Source organism: Gorilla gorilla, chromosome 12 (assembly GCF_029281585.2).
Source record: "Gorilla gorilla gorilla isolate KB3781 chromosome 12, NHGRI_mGorGor1-v2.1_pri, whole genome shotgun sequence".
Classification (NCBI taxonomy): Eukaryota; Metazoa; Chordata; class Mammalia; order Primates; family Hominidae; genus Gorilla; species Gorilla gorilla.
The window spans coordinates 78,628,380-78,647,034 of record NC_073236.2 but is presented as its reverse complement, the minus strand read 5'-3'; the positions used below and the strand labels follow the sequence as shown (position 1 = coordinate 78,647,034).

The window sequence follows — 18,655 nt, the reverse complement described above, 5'->3', positions numbered from 1 at the left end:
TCAAGCGAGCATGCGCACACAGATGTTAGGGTTCGGGCGAGCTATTTGGAGCCTGCGCAGTCAGATCCGAGGACATGTTGACGTCGTCCGAGAGTCTTAAAATCCTGCTCTGGCCGGATTCCAGACTCGTGGGGGAAAGGCTGGTATGTTCGTTTTATAACAGGAGTTTTAGCGTCATCTTTTGTCCTTGGATAAGTTTTTCCAAATATAAATATATTAAATATTCATTTAAAATATCTAAGAATTAACAGGCAGCAGTGCCTTAGACAAATGGGCGAAGTACTGGGGTACCAAGTTCACAGAAAAATAGTAGTTAAAAATAGACTTTAAATATATGAAAAGATGCTTAGCTGCATGTTTTTGTGTTTTTTATTTATTTATTTTTTTGAGATGGAGTCCTGTGTTGCCCAAGCTGGAGTGCAGTAATGCAATCTCGGCTCACTGCAACCTCCGCTGCCCGGGTTCAAGTGATTCTCCCACCTCAGCCTCCCGAGTAGCTGGAATTATAGGCAGGTGCCACCACGCCAGGCTAATTTTTATATTTTTAGTAGAGATGGGGTTCACCATGTTGGCCAGGCTGGTCTCGAACTCCTGACCTCAGGTTATCGGCCTGCCTCAGACTCCCAAAGTGCTGGGATTACAGGCGTGAGCCACCGCGCCTGGCCTGTTTTGTATTTTATTTTTTCTGAGACAGGTGGCACGATCACAGCTCACTACAGCCTCCACTTCCCAAGCCCAAGCAATCCTCCCACCTCAGTTTCACCAAGTGCTAGGATTACAGGCCAGCTTCAGTTTTAATAAAAATGCAAATCATCATGATTGGTAAACATTGAAAGGTTTGGTAATATACTCAATATAGGAGGGTGTCAGGGAAACAGGTGCAGTGTTACAGTGCTAGTAGGAGCAGAATGCAGCAATCCTTAGTGGTTATCAAAACCATACTGAATAATATTTGCATTTTGATCCAACAATCCCACTTTGGGGAATTTTGCCTCCAAATACACTTGCATACATATAAAGTAATATGTGTATGAGGTTATTGATTGTAATAGCAAAAGGTTGTAAACTACGTGAGTATGCATCAGAAGACTGATATTATAAACTACAGTACATACACACAATGGAGCATTATGCAGCTATGAAAAAGAGTGAGGAATCAGTTCCCAACATACTAATGTGGAACCATCTCTAGCATATCTTACTAAGCGAAAAAAGCCCAGGTGCCAAACAGTGTATAAATTATGCTTTTTGTGTAGAAAAGGATAAATGAGAGTCATATGATCCTTATTTCCACATAAATTCTGGCAATATACTCAAGAAACTAATAATCATGGTTTCTTATGAGATGGAGGGTAGGACTGAGATAGGGTGAGAGACTTCTCAATGTATTCCTCATTATAATATATTGACTTATCTGAATGCTGTTCATTAAAAACAAAAATAACACTACAGTAACTTTTTTTAAAAAAGCTAGAAACATATCATATTAAAAAAGGGGCCAGGTGCGGTGGCTCATGCTTGTAATCCCAGCATTTTGGGAGGCCGAGACGGGCAGATCACGAGGTCAGGAGATGGAGACCGTCGTGGCCAATGTGGTGAAACCCCGTCTCTACTAAAAATACAAAAATTAGACTGGCGTGGTGGCGCATGCCTGTGGTCCCAGCTGCTCAGGAGGCTGAGGCAGGAGAATTGAATCGCTTGAACCAGGGAGTCGGAGGTTGCAGTGAGCCGAGATGGCGCCACTGCACTCCAGCCTGGCGACAGAGCAAGACTTCGTCTCAAAAAAAAACAAAAAACAAAAAAACTGGAGGCTGAGTGTGTGGCTCACACCTCTAATCCCACCACTTTGGAAGACTGAGACAGGAGGATTGCTTGAGCACAGGAGTTTTGAGACCAACCTGGGCAGCATGGTGAAAACCCACAACTACAAAAAGAACATCAACAACAAAAAACCCCCAAATTAGATGGGAGTGGTGGTGGGCGCCTGTAGTCCCAACTACCCGGGAGGCTGAGGTGGGGGCATCGGTTGAGCCCAGGAGACAGAGGTTACAGTGAGCTGAGATCCTGCCACTGCACTCCAGCCTAGGTGACAGAGGAAGACTCTCAAAAAAAGAGAAAGAAAGAAAAAAAAAGGTGAAATTATGGGAGATTTTTCCTTTCCTTTTTTTTTTTTTTTTTTTTTTTGACAAGGTTTTCTCGTTGCCGAGACTGCGCAATGGCGCCATCACAACTCACTGCCCAGGCTCAAGCGATCTGCGGGCCTCGGCCTCCCAAAGTGTTGGGATTACAGGGGTGAGCCACTTTTCCCAGACAAGAATATTATTTTACATGTTTTTACACACAAAAGAGTTTTCTTGGAATAACAAGAGTTCATCCAAAGTGTTTACCAATTTACATTTCCATCTGCAGTATCGAAAACCTTCCCCTTGCTGCATGTCCTCACCAGTTCTTAGAATTGACAGACTACTTTTTTTTGTCAATCTTGTGGTATAAAATATTACCTGATTTTGTTTTCACTTTGCATTTCTGTGATAATTAGCGAGGTGAGCCTCTTATATTTATTGCCCATTCGTGCTTTGTCCTTTGAGAAGTACCTTTTTTCTATTTTGCCTTTCCCTTTTTTATAGGCGTTTTAAAAATATTCTATACGTTGATCCTTTAAAGATTATTTGTGTGGCAAATATTTTCTACCAGTCTGTGGGTTGCCTTTTTGTTTGTTTTTTGTTTGTTTTGAGACTGAATCTTGCTCTGTCACCCAGGCTGGAGTGCAGTGGTGTGATCTTGGCTTACTGCAACCTCCGCCTCCTGGGTTGGAGCAATTCTCCTGCCTCACCCTCCCGAGTAGCTGGGACTACAGGCACATGCCACCACGCCCGGCTAATTTTTTGTATTTTTAGTAGAGATGGGGTTTTGCCATGTTGCCCAGGCTGGTCTCAAACTCCTGACCTCAGCTGATGCTTCTGCCTTGGCTTCACAAAATGCTGGGATTACAGTGTGGGTTGCCTTTTAACATAATTTCTGTTTTGTTTTTAACTTTGGAAAGGAATATATATGGAATATATATATTTAAATATATGTATTATATATAATATATAAAAACGTATATGTATTATATATATATAATATATAAAAATATATATGTATATATTTTTTAGATGGAGTTTCACTCTTGTTGCCCAAGCTGGAGTGCAATGGTGCCATCTCGGCTTACTGCAACCTCCGCCCCCTGGCTTCAAGCAATTCTCCTGCCTCAGCCTCCTGAGTAGCTGGGATTACAGGTGCCTGCCACCACGTCCAGCAAATTTTTATATTTTTAGTAGAGATGGGGTTTCACCATGTTGGCCAGGCTGGTCTCGAAATCCTGACCTCAGGTGATCTACCTGCCTCAGCCTCCCAAAATGCTGGGATAACAGGCATCAGCCATGCACCTGGCCTGGAAAGGAATATTTTAATAAAATTATTTTTATTGTTTTACTTGTTTTGGAAATAGAGGATAGTTTTTTAACTAATTTTAAAATCTGACACTAATGTTTATTACTCATTTGGATATCCTCTTGCGTGAAATGCCTGTTCAAGACTTTTACCCATTTTCTATTGTCTTATTGATTTACAAGAGTTCTTTATATATTCTGAGTACATGTCCTTTTTATATGAATAGTGTTTAGCTTGTCTTTTTTTTTTTTTCTGAGACGGAGCCTCGCCTTGTCACCCAGGCTGGAGTGCAATGGCACAATCTCGGCTCACTGCAACCTCTGTCTTCCAGGTTTAAGCGATTCTCCTGCCTCAGCCTCCTGAGTATCTGGGATTACAGGTGCACACCACACCCTGCTAAGTTTTGTGTTTTCAGTAGAGACGGGGATGTTGATAATAGGGAGGCTATGCCTGTGTCGGGGCAGGAGGTCTATGGGAAAACTCTGTATCTTCTGCTATATTTTGCTACGAACCTAAAACTACTCTAGAGAAATAAGGTCTTCAAAACAAACAAGAAGTCCTACACAATCTGTCTAACCTCCTGGTACAAACATGAGCGCAGATGAGCTTCAAGGGCAAGGTGAAATTCACAAACATTGCTTCAGATATGAAGCCTAACCACGGAGACCAAAAAATATCTCCCCTCTGACTTCACACATGGCTTGTGTATCTGTATTCAACAAGAATAACGTTTTTGTGGGGGATTAGAGTCGGGAGAGTGAGTGTGGTTTTCTCCAGAGTGGGAGTTAATCAGTATGTAGGAGGAAGGGTGTTTCAGGGCCATAGATGTGTCCTGCTATAGCTTCATAGTCCTGGATGCTGTAATAAGGCCTCCTGCAGACCTTCGTTCTATTCCACAGCTGCCCGGGGCGTTTATAAAAGTGCAACGTCAAGGTTTATTCCAGATCTAAAGTCAGAAAAACTTTTGGCCCTTCTGTGTATCTCAGCACTTGCAAGGCTGTCCTGGTCCAAGGTAGAGAGTGTGCAACTGAAAATAGGGACCCTGTGGACTTTCTGGGCCAAGTTCCCCATCTAGATGTTGGGCGCCTTTTTTTTTTTTTTTTTTTTTTTTTTTGAGACAGTTTCGCTCTGTTGCCCAGGCTGGAATGCAGTGGCACAATCTTGGCTCACTGCAACCTCCGCCTCCCAGGTTCAAGCAGTTCTCCTGCCTCAGCCTCACAAGTAGCTGGGATTACAGGCATGCACCACCACGCCTGACTAATTTTGTATTTTTTTAGTAAAGATGGGGTTCTCCATGTTGGTCAGGCTGGTCTCGAACTCCTGACCTCAGGCGATCCGCCCGCCTTGGCCTCCCAAAGTGCTGGGATTACAGGCATGAGCCACCGCACGTAGGTGATACCAGGTTTCTTGATGGGGGAGCCCAAAAGAGGCATCTCAAAGGTAATTTTCATGAAGGCAGATTTGAGTCAACAGAGGAAGTGGCTTAGTCTACTTCTTGTCCCTGTTTGGAGATGGCCTTTCCCAGGACTAGGTAGGTGTTATGGTCATGTTGCATAATACTGGGTCTGCAAAGATCGCAGAGTGGTTGATGGAAGAATACTATAGCAAGTCATGGATATTCTCTGTAGGGCCAGGTGCTGAGGGTTGGTGAAGTTGTCCTTTGGGGTTAGATCTCAGTTCTCCCTTAGGCCAAGAGTCAGTAAACTAAAACTCAGCCACATTCCTCTGATCCAAGTTCTGTGCCCCAGGGATCTAGGACTCCTGGGATGGAGGTGCACCTGACCTTACGTTTTCTTTTAGATTCTAGTGAGGTCTTGGCTATCCAGGATTGCTCCTAACACTAAGAGCACCTCCAGCAAGAATATAGCTGGCATTACTGTATAAACTCCCCTTCATGGGAAGCCTAGCTCTTGAAGGTACCTTCTTGATCTTTATAATAAGAGGAGTGAGAGCCACAGTGAGTCCTGCACTAACAGGATCATCCTGTGATGTTGAGAGGGAAAATGGGCCTCCTGGACAGAAACACTGAGACACCTTGGGGCCTGCTGTAAGATCCACATGGGTCCCCCTCCACATGTTCCTTTATACCCACATATAGTCAGTCAGATGCAGCTACAAGAGGAGACGTGAGAGGCTCAGGAAAACAAAGCTGACTGTCGTCACAGGCCCTAGAAACAGGAGGCCCTGCACACCACATAGGGCCAGTAGGAAAGCCCCACAGCATGGAGCAGGAGGTAGAGGGGGCAAGAACTACAGGAGAGAATAGCTCATCACTTTTGTTGGAGTTTATGAGGAAAAGGCAAGGGAGGGCAAGCTAAACATCTCAAGATTGGCTACTTTGAATAGTTTCAGGGCTCTACTTGGCCTGGGGATGCTGGAGGCAGAGGAATGTTGTCTCCTGGGGTGTGCTGGCCAGATGGAGGAGACTTGGCTCTGGATTGGTTAGTTTCATATCAAAGGGATGCCACAGGCTGCACCCTTTGCTTTCACTAAGAATTGGCTGGTCCCAGGAGGGGCAGCCTCAGCTAGAAAGGTTTTTAAGATGTCAAAACAGGCTGGGTGCAGTGGCTTACGCCTGTAATCCCAGCACTTTGGGAGGCCGAGGCGGGAGGATCACAAGGTCAGAAGTTCAAGACCAGCCTGGCCAAGATGGTGAAACCCCGTCTCTACTAAAAATACAATAATTAGCCGGGTGTGATGGCAGGTGCCTGTAATCCCAGCTACTTGGGAGGCTGAGGCAGGAGAATCGCTTGAACCCGGGAGATGGAGGTTGCAGTGAGGTGAGATTGCGCCATTGCACTCCAGCCTGGGCAACAAGAGTAAATCTCCATCTCACCAAAAAAAAAAAAAAAAAAAAGCCAGGCACGGTGGCTCACGCCTGTAATCCCAGTACTTTGGGAGGCCGAGGCGGGCGGATCACCTGAGGTCAGGAGTTCGAGACCAGCCTCAACATGGAGAAACCCCGTCTCTATTAAAAATACAAAATTAGCCGGGCGTTGTAGTGCATGCCTGTAATCCCAGCTACTCGGGAGGCTGAGGCAGGAGAATTGCTTGAACCTGGGAGGCAGAGGTTGGGGTGAGCTGAGATGGTGCCATTGCACTCCTGGGCAACAAGAGCAAAACTCCATCTCCAGCCTGGGCAACAAGAGCAAAACTCCGTCTCCAAAAAAAAAAAACATTACCAAGCATCATTATAAATGAAGGGAAAATAGAAGTGAGGACAGAGAGGAGGAAGACAATTTAAAATGTTTCAGTAAATCAATAGTAGAAGGATAAAGATGTGAAATTTATTTATTTATTTTTTGAGACGGAGTCTCGCTCAGTCACCCAGTCTGGAGTGCAGTGGCGCGATCTCAGCTCACTGCAAGCTCCTCCTCCCGGCTTCGTGCCATTCTCCTGCCTCAGCCTCCTGAGTAGCTGGGACTACAGGCGCCCACCACTAAGCCTGGCTAATTTTTTTTGTATTTTTAGTAGAGACTGGGTTTCACCATGTTAGCCAGGATGGTCTCAATCTCCTGACCTCGTGATTCACCCACCTTGGCCTCCCAAAGTGCTGGGATTACAGGTGTGAGCCACCGCGCCTGGCCAAAGATGTGAAATTTAAAATGTATAAACTGGGTGCGGTGGCTCACGCCTGTAATCCCAGCACTTTGGGAGGCCGAGGTGGGCAGATCACCTGAGGTCAGGAGTTCAAGACCAGCCAGGCCAACATGGTGAAACCCCGTCTCCACTAAAAATATAAAAATTAGCTGGGCATGGTGGTGCACACCTGTAATCCCAGCTACTCAGGAGGCTGAGGCAGGAGAATCTCTTGAACCTGGGAGGCAGAGGTTGCAGTGAGCTGAGATCGTGCCACTACATTCCAGCCTGGGTGACAGAGCAACACTCCGTCTCAAAAAAGAAAGAAAAAAAGAAAATATATGTCTTCCTTTACTTCAGATAAAATTTAGTATTTGGCTAGGCGCGGTGGCTCACGCCTGTAATCCCAGCACTTTAAGAGGCCGAGGTGGGTGGATCACTTGAGGTCAGGAGTTCAAGACCATCCTGGCTAACATGGTGAAATCCCGTCTCTACTAATAATACAAAAATTAGCTTGGCGTGGTGGCGGATGCCTGTAATCCACTCGGGAGGCTGAGGCAGGAGAATCGCTTGAACCTGGGAGGTGGAGGTTGCAGTGAGCCAAGATCATGCCATTGCACTCCAGCCTGGGCGATAAGAGCGAAATTCTGTCTCAAAAAAACAAAAAAAATTTAGAATTCAAAAGTTCAAATTCCAATAGTGGATCATCCTACAGTATACTTGATCAGTGCTTTACAAAGCTGTCAAGGTCATCAAAAACAAGGAAAGTTTGAGAAATTGTCACAGCCAAGAGGAGCCTAAGGAGACATGATTTAATTGTAATATAGTGTCCTGAATGGGGTCCTGGACCCAAAAAAGACATTAGGTAAAAACTAAGAGAATCTGAATCAACCATGGGCTTTAGTTAATAATAATTTATCAGTATTGGTTCATAAATCATAACAAATAGATCACACTGATTTAAGATATTAATAATAGGGGAAACTGGGTGTGAGGTATATGAGAACCCTCTGTACTGTCTTCTCAGCTTTCCTGTAAATCCAAAAACATCCTAAAAAATTGTTTTAAGTCTGCTTTTGCCCAATAGTTACCAAAATCTTTACAGAGAGGAAAACATCTCCTTGAGCACTAGGTTACCAATCATGGGCCATGAACATTTTTACTGTGTGCTTAAAAAGAAACAGAAAAGGCTGGGCTAGATGGCTCATGCCTGTGATCCCAGTACTTTGGGAGGCCAAGGTAGGCAGATCGCTTGAGGTCAGGAGTTCGAGACCAGTCTGACCAACATGGTGAAACCCCATCTCTACTAAAAAAAAAAAAAAAAAAAAAAAATTAGCTGGGTGTGGTGGTGCACACCTGTAATCCCAGCTACTTGGGAGGCTAAGGCAGGAGAATTGCTTGAACCTGGGAGGCAGAGGTTGCAGTGAGCTGAGATCACACCACTGCACTCCAGCCTGTGCAACACATTGAGACTCTGTCTCAAAAAAAGAAAAAAGAAACAGAAAAGTTTAAAGTGTTTGACTAATCATATTTAAGCAAGTTCCCAATAAAAATAAGTTGCTCAAATGACAAATTTGTGACTCAGGGGTTTCTTTTAATTCAACAAAGAGAAATAAAGACTCCTGTGATTAAGAAAGACTTTGACATCCACAAGAGAAACTAATTTCTAGGCTTGAGAAAATTGCTTTGAGTCAGAAAATATGCTTTATTTCCCATTAATTGTTTATGAAATGTTTCTACTATTTTAACAATTTCTGTCTCATCACCAATGAATTTTTTTTTCTCTTTTGATTTTTTTAATCCTCACCTCCACATCCACCCAAAAAGCCAGAATAGTTGTTGGGCTCTTCAAATGAATGCAATTTATTATATTATCTCCCTTTTGCAAGCTAATGAGATGGATTATAAAGAAATCAAGGTTTTTTGTTTGTTTGTTTGTTTTTGAGACGGAGTCTGGCTCTGTCCCCTAGGCTGGAGTGCAGTGGCGCGATCTCGGCTCACTGCAAGCTCCGCCTCCTGCGTTCACGCCATTCTCCTGACTCAGCCTCCCGAGTAGCTGGGACTATAGGCACCCACCACCACGCCCGGCTGATTTTTTGTATTTTTAGTAGAGATGGGGTTTCACCGTGTTAGCCAGGATGGTCTCAATCTCCTGACCACGTTATCCACCCGCCTCGGCCTCCCAAAATGCTGGGATTACAGGCGTGAGCCACTGTGCCCGGCCCCAGAAATCAAGGTGTTTTTTTAAACAGTTTTTAGACCTAAAGCAGAACATTGCTTTTTTCTTAAAGGTTAAGAGGAGACAGAATCTCAAGAATTAGAAGTAAGGCTGGGTGTGGTGGTTCATGCCTGTAATCCCAGCACTTTAGGAGGCCAAGTGGAAGGACTGCTTGAGCCCAGGAGTTTGAGACCAGCCAGGGCAACATAACCAGACCGTGTCTCTACAAAAAAATTTAAAAAGTAGCCAGGCATGGTGGCATGTGCCTGTAGTTGCAGCTACTCGGGAGGCTGAGGTGGGAGGATCACTTGACCCTGGAAGGTTAAGGCTGCAGTGAGCTATGATTGCACTACTGCACTCTAGTCCAGGCAACAGAGCAAGACCCAGTGTCAAGAAATTAAGTAAAAACATATTGAAGAAAAGGGAATGAATAGAAGTTAAAATAATCAGGTGGGTTCTGTGGCTCATGCCTATAATCCTGGCACTTTGGGAGGCTGAGGCAGGCGGATCACTTGAGCCCAGGAGTTCAAGACCACCCTGGGCAACATGGCAAAACTCTGTCTCTTTTAAAAAAGAAAACAAAAATCAAAACATAAGCTATTTGGAGCCAAAAAAAACAATGAAACAAAATGGATGAGATTTAGAATAAAAGATAAAGAGCTAGAGGCCAATAAACTTTGAAAATAAAACATTAATATTTTAATATCAGAGTTGTAGTCACATGTATATGTACAAATATGTCCATCAATGCTATTAATAAAAGCAGTAAGTTGTCCAACAATAAGAAAATAATTGGCCGGGCGTGGTGGCTCATGCCTGTAATCCTAGCACTTTCAGAGGCCAAGGTGGGCAGATCGCTTGAGTTCAGGGGTTTGAGACCAGCATGGGCAACATGGTGAGACCTCGTCTCTATAAAAAAATACAAAAAGTTAGTAGGCATGGTGGCGTGCACCTGTAATTCTAACTACTTGGGGAGCTAAGGCAGGAGGATTGCTTGAGCCCAGGAGGTGGAGGCTGCAGTGAACCAAGATCATGCCACTACAACCTGGGTGACAAAGTGAGACCCTGTCTCAAAAACAACCACCACAACAAAAAGATTCTAGGTATTTAGTCTCCATTTCTCTGTTTTTTTGCAGACCAATGACAATTTAGGGACTACACCAGTCTATAGATAACACTTAGAGTAGCACCAGTTGGCCAGATCCCTCAAATATTTGATTGATTGATTGACTGATCGATTGATTTGAGATGAAGTCTCACTCTCGCCCAGGCTGGAGTGCAGTGGCACGATCTCGGCTCACTGCAACCTTCCCTCCACCTCCTGGGTTCAAGCGAGTCTCCTGCCTCAGCCTCCCGAGTAGCTGGGTTTACAGGCCCACGCCACCACGCCTGGCTAATTTTTGTATTTTTAGTAGAGACAGGGTTTTACCATGTTGGCCAGGCTGGTCTCGAACTCCTGGACTCAAGTGATCCACCTGCCTAAGCCTCCCAAAGTGCTGGGATTAACAGGTGTGAGCCACTGTGCCTGGCCTGGAGGGAACCTATTTAATGCTCAAGAAGTCAGATCAGGAAATGGCAGATGGGTGCTATGCCTCTTGTATCAAGGCTCAGAAAAGGAGGCAGTGTGATGCTCGTTGCAACGCTGTGTTGGTCAGGAATCTTGGGGTGCAACATCCATGAACCCCAATTAAACCAGCTTAAGCCAAAAAGGAAAGGCATGGACTCACACAGCTGAAAGTCCAGCTTCCTGTCCACACTGTAAGTCAAGCCTTCAGGCATAGCTAGATCAAGCAGAGCCCTTTTTAATCTGTCTTTCTCCATACTCTCAGCCCTGCTTTCTTCCATGCTGGAAGTTCCTGCAAATATCTTAACACTGAGGTTAATTAAGCTGATTTAGATCACATGTTGACCCTTGAACTGTGGACTATCCTGATCAGCCAGGCCTGAGTCCTGTGTCCACTGCCCCTAGTTTCCAAATTCAGGCAGCTGTGATGGAGTCCTTTGAGTGTCCTCACTCATCCTGTAATTCCTGGATCATGTTTTTGTCACAGGATTTCAACAGATCACATGGATCAAGGCCTTAGGGAGGTGGTTGGGGATTCACATATGCCCTGGACCATCTGGAGCCCAAGTTGCTGCAGATCTGTCATCACGAGTGCACACCCTCTGGCCACCATAGCAAAGAAGTCTGCAGGCAGGAGGTAGGCAGTAGGGCAGGACTGCTTATTCTGTATGGAAGAGGCAATATCTGACCCCAACATGGCAGATGCCAGGAGCACAACAAAAGCCCCCCTTGCTCCAAAGAGAACCCCTGCTCCCCCATCTTCTGGGTAGTGCCTGAAATTCTACCCAGACTGTCTTACTTTAACCTTAGGCCCACATTAAGGTCCAGATACCCGTGAGAGTTACTATCAGGCATTCTTGTTGTGAAGAGTTAGAAAACAGGGTTTGTTAACAAGAGGGAATAAAAATCAGTGTAGTGTAGGAGGTGAGAAATTACAAAGACTATGAAAGACCTTGGGGGTAGGAGGTGAGAAATTACAAAGACTATGAAAGACCCTGTCACTTCCCAGCATGCCTGGGACTGGAGCTGGATAGGGCAAGGGGTTGGGATATACGTAAGTGACAAGGTGTTTTCTATATCAAGTGAGAACTCAGAAAAAGCACGATTGGAAGTGTCACTGAAACACCAGGGGTTCTGTCTAGGTCTTGCTGCTGGCTGCTCAGAAAGCCAATCACTGAGACAATGAGTATTGCCAGGGAAGAAGGCTTAGGCTTTAATCTGGTGGTGCAGCTGAGGTGAACAGGAGATGAAGGCTCAAATCTGTCTCCCCAGTCGATTAAGATTGAGGGATTTACATAGTGGGGAAGGCGGAAAATCAGGAAGTAGGGAGGGGTAAGGAAGCAGTCAGGATGGGGAGTCTGGTGTCTCATTGTCTGGAGGTAGTGATCTGATGGGTTTCAGTTCCTTGCCTGGGGGTCAGTTTCCTGAGGAAGAAACTCGATGAGATAGTTTCAAGTTTTAAGACCAGGGGAGAGTCCATTTCTGTGTTTATTCAGCAAACTATACATATTAGTTTTATGGGACAATTGGGCTGATTTCAAAAGGAAGCCCAATGGATGGTGATTGCATAATGGAAGAGAATCCAAGAACCAAGTTCTTTTTTTTTTTTTTTTTTCTTTTTTGAGACGGGGTCTCACTCTGTCGCCAGGCTGGAGTGCAGTGGTGCAATCTCAGCTCACTGCAACCTCCACCTCCTGGGTTCAAGCAGTTCTCCTGCCTCAGCCTCCCAGGCTGGGACTACAGACGCGTGCCACCACACCCGGCTAATTTTTTGTATTTTTAGTAGAGATGGGGTTTCACCATGTTAGCCAGGATGGCCTCAATCTCCTGACCTTGTGATCCTCCTGCCTTGGCCTCCCAAAGTGCTGAGATTACAGGCGTGAGCCACCACACCCAGCTTTTTTTTTTTTTCTTTTTTCAAGATGGAGTCTCGCTCTGTTGCCTAGGCTGGAGTGCAGTGGCACGATCTCAGCTCACTGCAACCTCTGCCTTCCCAGTTCAAGCAATTCTCCTGCCTCAGCCTCCCAGGTAGCTGGGATTACAGGTACGCACCACCACGCTGGCTAATTTTTGTATTTTTAGTTGAGACGGGGTTTCGCCATGATGGCCAGGCTGGTCTCAAACTCCTGACCTCAAATGATGCGCCCACCTTGGCCTCCCAAAGTGCTGGGATTACAGGCGTGAGCCGCCACACCAGGCCAAGAACTAAGTCTTAAAAGGATTGAGAGGTGGGACAGGTAAAGGGCTGAGGTAGGGGTAGAACATTCACAGTGGGGAAACAAATTGAACAAAGGGTGGAGATTGAAATAAAATCTGTATGTGCTGGTGGTTTTGGTTTTGCAATGCCTGCTGTATACCTGGCCACTTTACAGACAAATTCCCTTTTCTTTGTTCCATAAATAATTTTTAAAATTGTGATAAAATATACATAACATAAAATTTACCATTTTAACCATTTTTAAGTGTGCAGTTCAGTGGTATTAAGTATGTTCACATTATTGTGCTACCATCACCACTGTCTGCCTCCAGAACTTTTTCATAATTCTAAATTGAAACTCTACAGCCATTAAACACTGATTTCCCATTTCTTCCTCCCTGCAGTACCTGCTAACCATGATTCTGCTTTCTGTGTCTATGAATTTGACTATTTCAGGTACCTCATATAAGTGGAATCATACATGTGACCTATTGTGTCTGGCTTACTTTACTTAGCATAATGCCTTCAAAATTCTTCCAAGTTGTAACATGTATCAGAATGTCATTCCTTTTTTTTTTTTTTTTTGAGATGAAGTCCTGCTCTTGTTCTCCAGGCTGGAGAGTGCTATGGTGCAATTTTGGCTGACTGCGACCTCCGCCTCCCGGGTTCAAGCAATTCTCCTGCCTTGGCCCCCCAAGTAGCTGGGATTACAGGCACCTGCCCCCATGCCTGGCTAATTTTTGTATTTTTAGTAGAGATGGGGTTTCACCATGTTGGCCAGGCTGGTCTAGAACTCCCCTCAGGTGATCCACCCGCCTCAGCCTCCCAAAGTGCTGGGATTAAATAGGCATGAGCCACTGCGCCCAGCCCAGAATTTCATTCCTTTTAAAGCTGAATAGTATTCCACTGAGTGTATATACCACTTTTTTTTTTTTTTTTTCAGATGGTGTCCTACTCTGTCACCCAGGCTGGAGTGCAATGGCACGATCTTGGCTCACTGTAACCTCTGCCTCCCAGGTTCAAGCGATTTTCCTGCCTCAGCCTCCCAAGTAGCTAGGATTACAGGTGTCTGCCACCATGCCCAGCTAGTTTTTGTATTTTTAGTAGAGACCAGGCTGGTCTTGAACTCCTGACCTCAGGTGATCCACCCGCCTCGGCCTCCCAAAGTGCTGGCATTACAGGCATGAGCCACCACGCCCAGCCACCACATTTTATCTATCCATCCTTCGATGGACATTTTGGGTTTTTCCACCTTTTGGCTATTTTGAGTAATTCTGCCATGAGCAAGGGTGTACAAATATCTGTTTGAATCCCTGCTTGCAATTCTTTGTGTATACACCCAGAAATGGAATTACTGCATCATATAGTAATTCTTTACTTAATTTTCTGAGGAACTGCTATACTGTTTTCTACAGTGACTGTACCATTTTACATTCCCACCAACAGTGCACAAGGTTCCAATTTCTCCATATCCTCACCAATACTTTTTTTTCTTTCTAAAATAATAACCCCCCTATTGGGTATGAGGTGGTAACACATTGTGGTTTTGATTTGCACTTCCCTGATGATTAGTGATGTTGATCATTTTTTTCATGTGCTTATTGATCATTTGTATATCTTCTTTGGAGAAATGTCTTGAAATCCTTTGCCTGTTTCAAAATTGGGTTTGTTGTTGTTGAGTTGTAGGAGTTCTTTATATATTCTGGATATCAGTCCATTAACAGATTATGTGATTTACAAATATTTTCTCACCATTGAATATGATGATAGTTGTAGGATTCTCACATATGGCTTTTATTATGTTGAGGTAGTTCTATTTCTCATTTGTTGAGTGGTTTTAGCATGAAAGTGTGTTAAATTTTGTCAAGTGCTTTTTCTGCATCAGTAGAGATGATAATATGTTTATTTTTAACCTTCATTCTGTTAATGTGATGTTTTACATTGGTTGATTTTTGTGTACTAAACCATCTCTGCATTCCAGGAATAAGTCCCACTTGGTCATGGTGTGTAATCCTTTTAATATGTTGCTGAATTTGGTATCCTAGTACTTTGTTGAAGACTTGTGCATCAATATTTATAAAGGATATTGGTCTATAGCTTTCTTTTTTTGTAGTGGCTTTGGTATCAGGGTAATGCCAGCTCCATAGAATGACTAGTAAGTGTTCCCTCTTCAATTTTTGAAAGGTTTGAGAAAGATTGGTGTTAGTTCTTTGTTAAATGTTTGGTAGAATTCCACAGTGAAGCCTTGCGCTCAGGGCTATAGAGAGGGATTTCATAAGAAGGAAGTAGACCAATTGTTCATGGTCTGTGAAAGAAGCAATAAAAGAAACAGGCTCAGATTAGGAAAGGAAAGGTGGTGTTTGGAGAGTAGGGAGAAAATCCTTGCTCAAAGAATGGTCAAGACAGTTTCAAATGGCCTCTAACCTGGACCTCTCAGAAGAGGGGGATGAACAGGCAACAGCCTCGTGGTTCTCCAGCCTCCAGGTGATGGACTGGGTTGGACTGGCTCTCTGGTCTCTCTAACTCAAGGGCTCCATGATTCTATGATGTCACTGACGAGAGAAGAATGGGGAGCTGGGCTCAGCTCCAGCTGTTCCGATTCCTCTCTCCTCTGGGTCCTGATAGTTTTTGGGGTGAGGGATGTGAGCTGCGTGATCACACGTGTCCCAGCTCAGTCTCCCCTCTGGCCACCTCAGCCCCCACCACAGTTATGGAGAGAAATTAGCCAGTGTGAGTCAACTCTGCAACAAGCAGAGCATCTTTCATGAAGCTGAACTGACCAAAAGAACAACAAAGAAAACAGCTTTTTATTCCTCTGTTTCTAGAAAACTTAAAGAACAAGAGAACTGCATTCAAATTGAGCTGGAAAAGAATATTTGGACAGTCTGTGATTGTGAGAGTGGATGAGTCTTCTAGCTAAACCTATGAGCTTTGAAACCACAGCAATCACTTTCTTCATTATCCTTCTAATTTGCCTCATTTGCATCCTCCTTTTATTGGTGGTTTTTTTATATAAATGGTATAAATCCATGCTGATAATTGGGATCAGATTTCAAGTCACATTAGCAAATGTATATAGAAATAATGTAAAACAATTTAAAACAGAAAAAGTAATGATACCATAATTATCTACTTTTCCATTTCAGCATTTTAGAAATGCTGATATCCTGTTTAAAAGTGAAGTTTCTATACCACACCTTAAAATCAGGGCCATTCTTCCTTTTCTGAATTTGTGGCTTGTTTGTTTTCAGTTTCCAAGGCAGGAAAGGTAAAGAGACAAAGAAAGTGCCTTGTACAGATGCAAACGGAGGTGTAGACTGTGCAGCTGCCAAAGTGGTGACAAGCAATCCAGAGGACCATGAAAGGCGAGTGTGGTGCAGGATGTGGCAGAGGCCATTTTGTGTTTGATAGTGGGGATGAGGATGCATGAATGTTTAAAACTCTACCGATTAATTTTCTAGGATCTTAATGCAAGTCATGAACTTGAATGTGCCGATGAGGCCTGGCATTCTTGTCCAGAGACAGAGTAAGGAAGTGTTGGCCACACCCTTAGAAAACAGAAGGGACATGGAGGCAGACGAGGAGAACCAAATAAATGAGAAGCAAGAGCCTGAGAATGCTGGAGAAACTGGTCAAGAAGAGGTGATGTGTTTTTCTACTCTCAAAGAGCAGTTTAGAATTTGTTTGATTGAAAAGAAGGTACATTCCTCAGCTAGGTATAATAATAGGAGATGGAGGGCCGGGTGGGTGGCTCACGCCTGTAATCCCAGCACTTTGGGAGGCCAAGGAGGGCGGATCACGAGGGCACATCGAGACCAGCCTGGCCAACATGGTGAAACCCCGTCTCTACTAAAAATACAAAAATTAGCCGGGCGTGGTGGCACCCGCCTGTAATCCCAGCTACTTGGGAGGCTGAGGCAGGAGAATCACTTGAACCCGGGAGTCAGAGGTTGCAGTGAGCCAAGATTGCCACTGCACTCCAGCCTGGTGACAGAGCGAGACTCCATCTCAAAAAAAAAAAAATAAATAAATAATAATAATAATAATAGGAGATGGAGTTGCATATAACTTAGGTTTGTAAGTAGAATGAGTCCAATGCCCACAGTCATTTAAGCCATTCTGGTTGCTTATCAGTTCGTGTTACTAAACCATTACATATGCCAAGTCTAGAAACTTGCTTAGTCTTCATTCTTACATTTATGTTTTTCTTAATAATTCCCCTTCAGTTTGTTTTTCTCAAAATCCTAGAATCTTAGAGCTGTTAAGAGACTATCTAGGGATCCAGCCCTCTCCTGTTTCCAATGAGAAAACTAGATGAATTGTTTACCTCTCCACTGTGGCCAAGCTCAGGCCCAGACCGCAGCCCCCTGTGCTAGCTCCAGGGTCCTACAACAGCACACAACACAGCTGGGTCCTTCTTGAGCTCTGTGTCTGTGATTCCCTGACAGGAACAACTCACATACCCTCCCACCCCATGGCCATGCCCGGTTGACGACAGAATGATGGTCCTGGTGGCTCTTGGGTTTGACCACTTCATGGAGAGAATTACATGTCACCAAATGTTATTTGAATATGTCAATGTGTGCTTTTATAACCATAAAAATGTGAAAATGTGATCATGATGGATTATTGCTACTTTCCTATATCATTTAGAAATGCTTTTTCTGTTTCTCGTTAACAGTGTACATATAACCTGTAATTTTAAAAGCAGGGCTTGTCATAAATTGATTATTTGTTTATATTGTTTGTCCCATTCTCTTGCAGGATGATGGTTTGCAGAAAATACACATATCTGTCACTAGAACTCCTTCAGTTGTTGAAAGCCAAAAAAGACCTTTAAAAGGAGTGACATTTTCTAGGGAGGTAATTGTTGTGGATCTTGGGAATGAATACCCTACACCTCGAAGCTATACTCAAGAACATAAAGAGAGGAAATGAAGCTCAAAAAAGGGTAAGAGTGAAAGAAAATGTAACGTTTGACTAACATTGAAAGACTGAGGGTACAAAATAATGTTGAAACAACAAAACAATGGGGAATTAAGCAAATAAAGATATTATTTTACCTTTGTGCAGAAAGGAGTGGGCCACGTGCAAAATTCTGTAAGTAAAATACTTAGAGCTTGAATATAATTTTTTAAAAATTCAAATCTGAGTTCAAGAAATTGATTGTATTGCCCTTAAAACTGTCTACTCAAACACTGTTCTGGCATGTGAATAAAGTGATTTTTGTTTGTACAAATACCTATTAGGTACATCATATTCAAGGGGGATTTTTTGAAATAATACATGTTCTGCATGCTCTGATCATAGGCATTCATGACCAAATAACACTACAGCTGTCATCACAGAAGCTTCCATAACTGTCGTCTTCTACTACATAATCCCCATTGAACTCAGTCCTGAAACCTTTCTTGTACTGACCACTGCTTTTTAAAAATTGGTACAGGCTGGGCACGGTGGCTCACGCCCGTAATCCCAGCACTTTGGGAGGCTGAGGTGGGTGGATCACCTGAAGTCAGGAGTTTGAGACCAGCCTGGCCAACGTGGTGAAACCCCGTCTCTACTGAAAATACAAAAATTAGTCCGGCGTGGTGGCATGCCTCTGTAATCCCAGCTACTCGGGAGGCTGAGGTGGGAGAATTGCTTGAACCAGGGAGGCAGAGGC

The 18,655-nt window shown here is 44.0% G+C and overlaps 1 protein-coding gene and 1 long non-coding RNA gene across 10 annotated transcripts in view; one reads left to right on the top strand and one right to left on the bottom strand.

The window, feature by feature from the left end:
• The window catches only part of LOC129531610 (uncharacterized), a 36,131-nt gene extending 20,638 nt beyond the window's left edge, over positions 1-15,493 (bottom strand). Inside the window, exon 1 of the long non-coding RNA XR_010129972.1 lies at positions 15,415-15,493. This is a non-coding gene — a long non-coding RNA (uncharacterized lncRNA). The remainder of the gene's footprint in view (positions 1-15,414) is intronic.
• C12H2orf74 (chromosome 12 C2orf74 homolog) lies at positions 24-18,137 on the top strand. Of its 9 annotated transcripts, XM_063695864.1 has the most exons (6): positions 42-143; positions 12,716-12,837; positions 13,934-14,007; positions 16,242-16,355; positions 16,452-16,632; positions 17,755-18,137. In XM_063695864.1, exons 5-6 carry the CDS (start codon positions 16,459-16,461, stop codon positions 17,926-17,928), a joined length of 348 nt encoding a protein of 115 aa, XP_063551934.1. In that variant the 5' UTR covers positions 42-143; positions 12,716-12,837; positions 13,934-14,007; positions 16,242-16,355; positions 16,452-16,458; the 3' UTR covers positions 17,929-18,137. The 9 variants fall into 9 exon arrangements, with proteins under 9 accessions (XP_018876564.1, XP_004029333.1, XP_004029335.1 ...); XM_019021019.3 differs by lacking the exons at positions 12,716-12,837; positions 13,934-14,007 and adding an exon at positions 11,281-11,430 and having other exon boundaries at positions 24-143; XM_055377973.2 differs by lacking the exon at positions 12,716-12,837 and having other exon boundaries at positions 41-143.
• The last annotated feature ends 518 nt before the right edge of the window (positions 18,138-18,655 follow it).

Coding starts and splice junctions, on each gene's coding strand:
- C12H2orf74 (XM_019021019.3), top strand. CDS start 11,297: ATGGATCAAGGCCTTAGGGAGGTGGTTGGGGATTCACATATGCCCTGG. Junction 11,431..16,241: donor AAGAAGTCTGCAGGCAGGAG/GTAGGCAGTAGG, acceptor GTTTGTTTTCAG/TTTCCAAGGCAGGAAAGGTA. Junction 16,356..16,451: donor AATCCAGAGGACCATGAAAG/GCGAGTGTGGTG, acceptor TTAATTTTCTAG/GATCTTAATGCAAGTCATGA.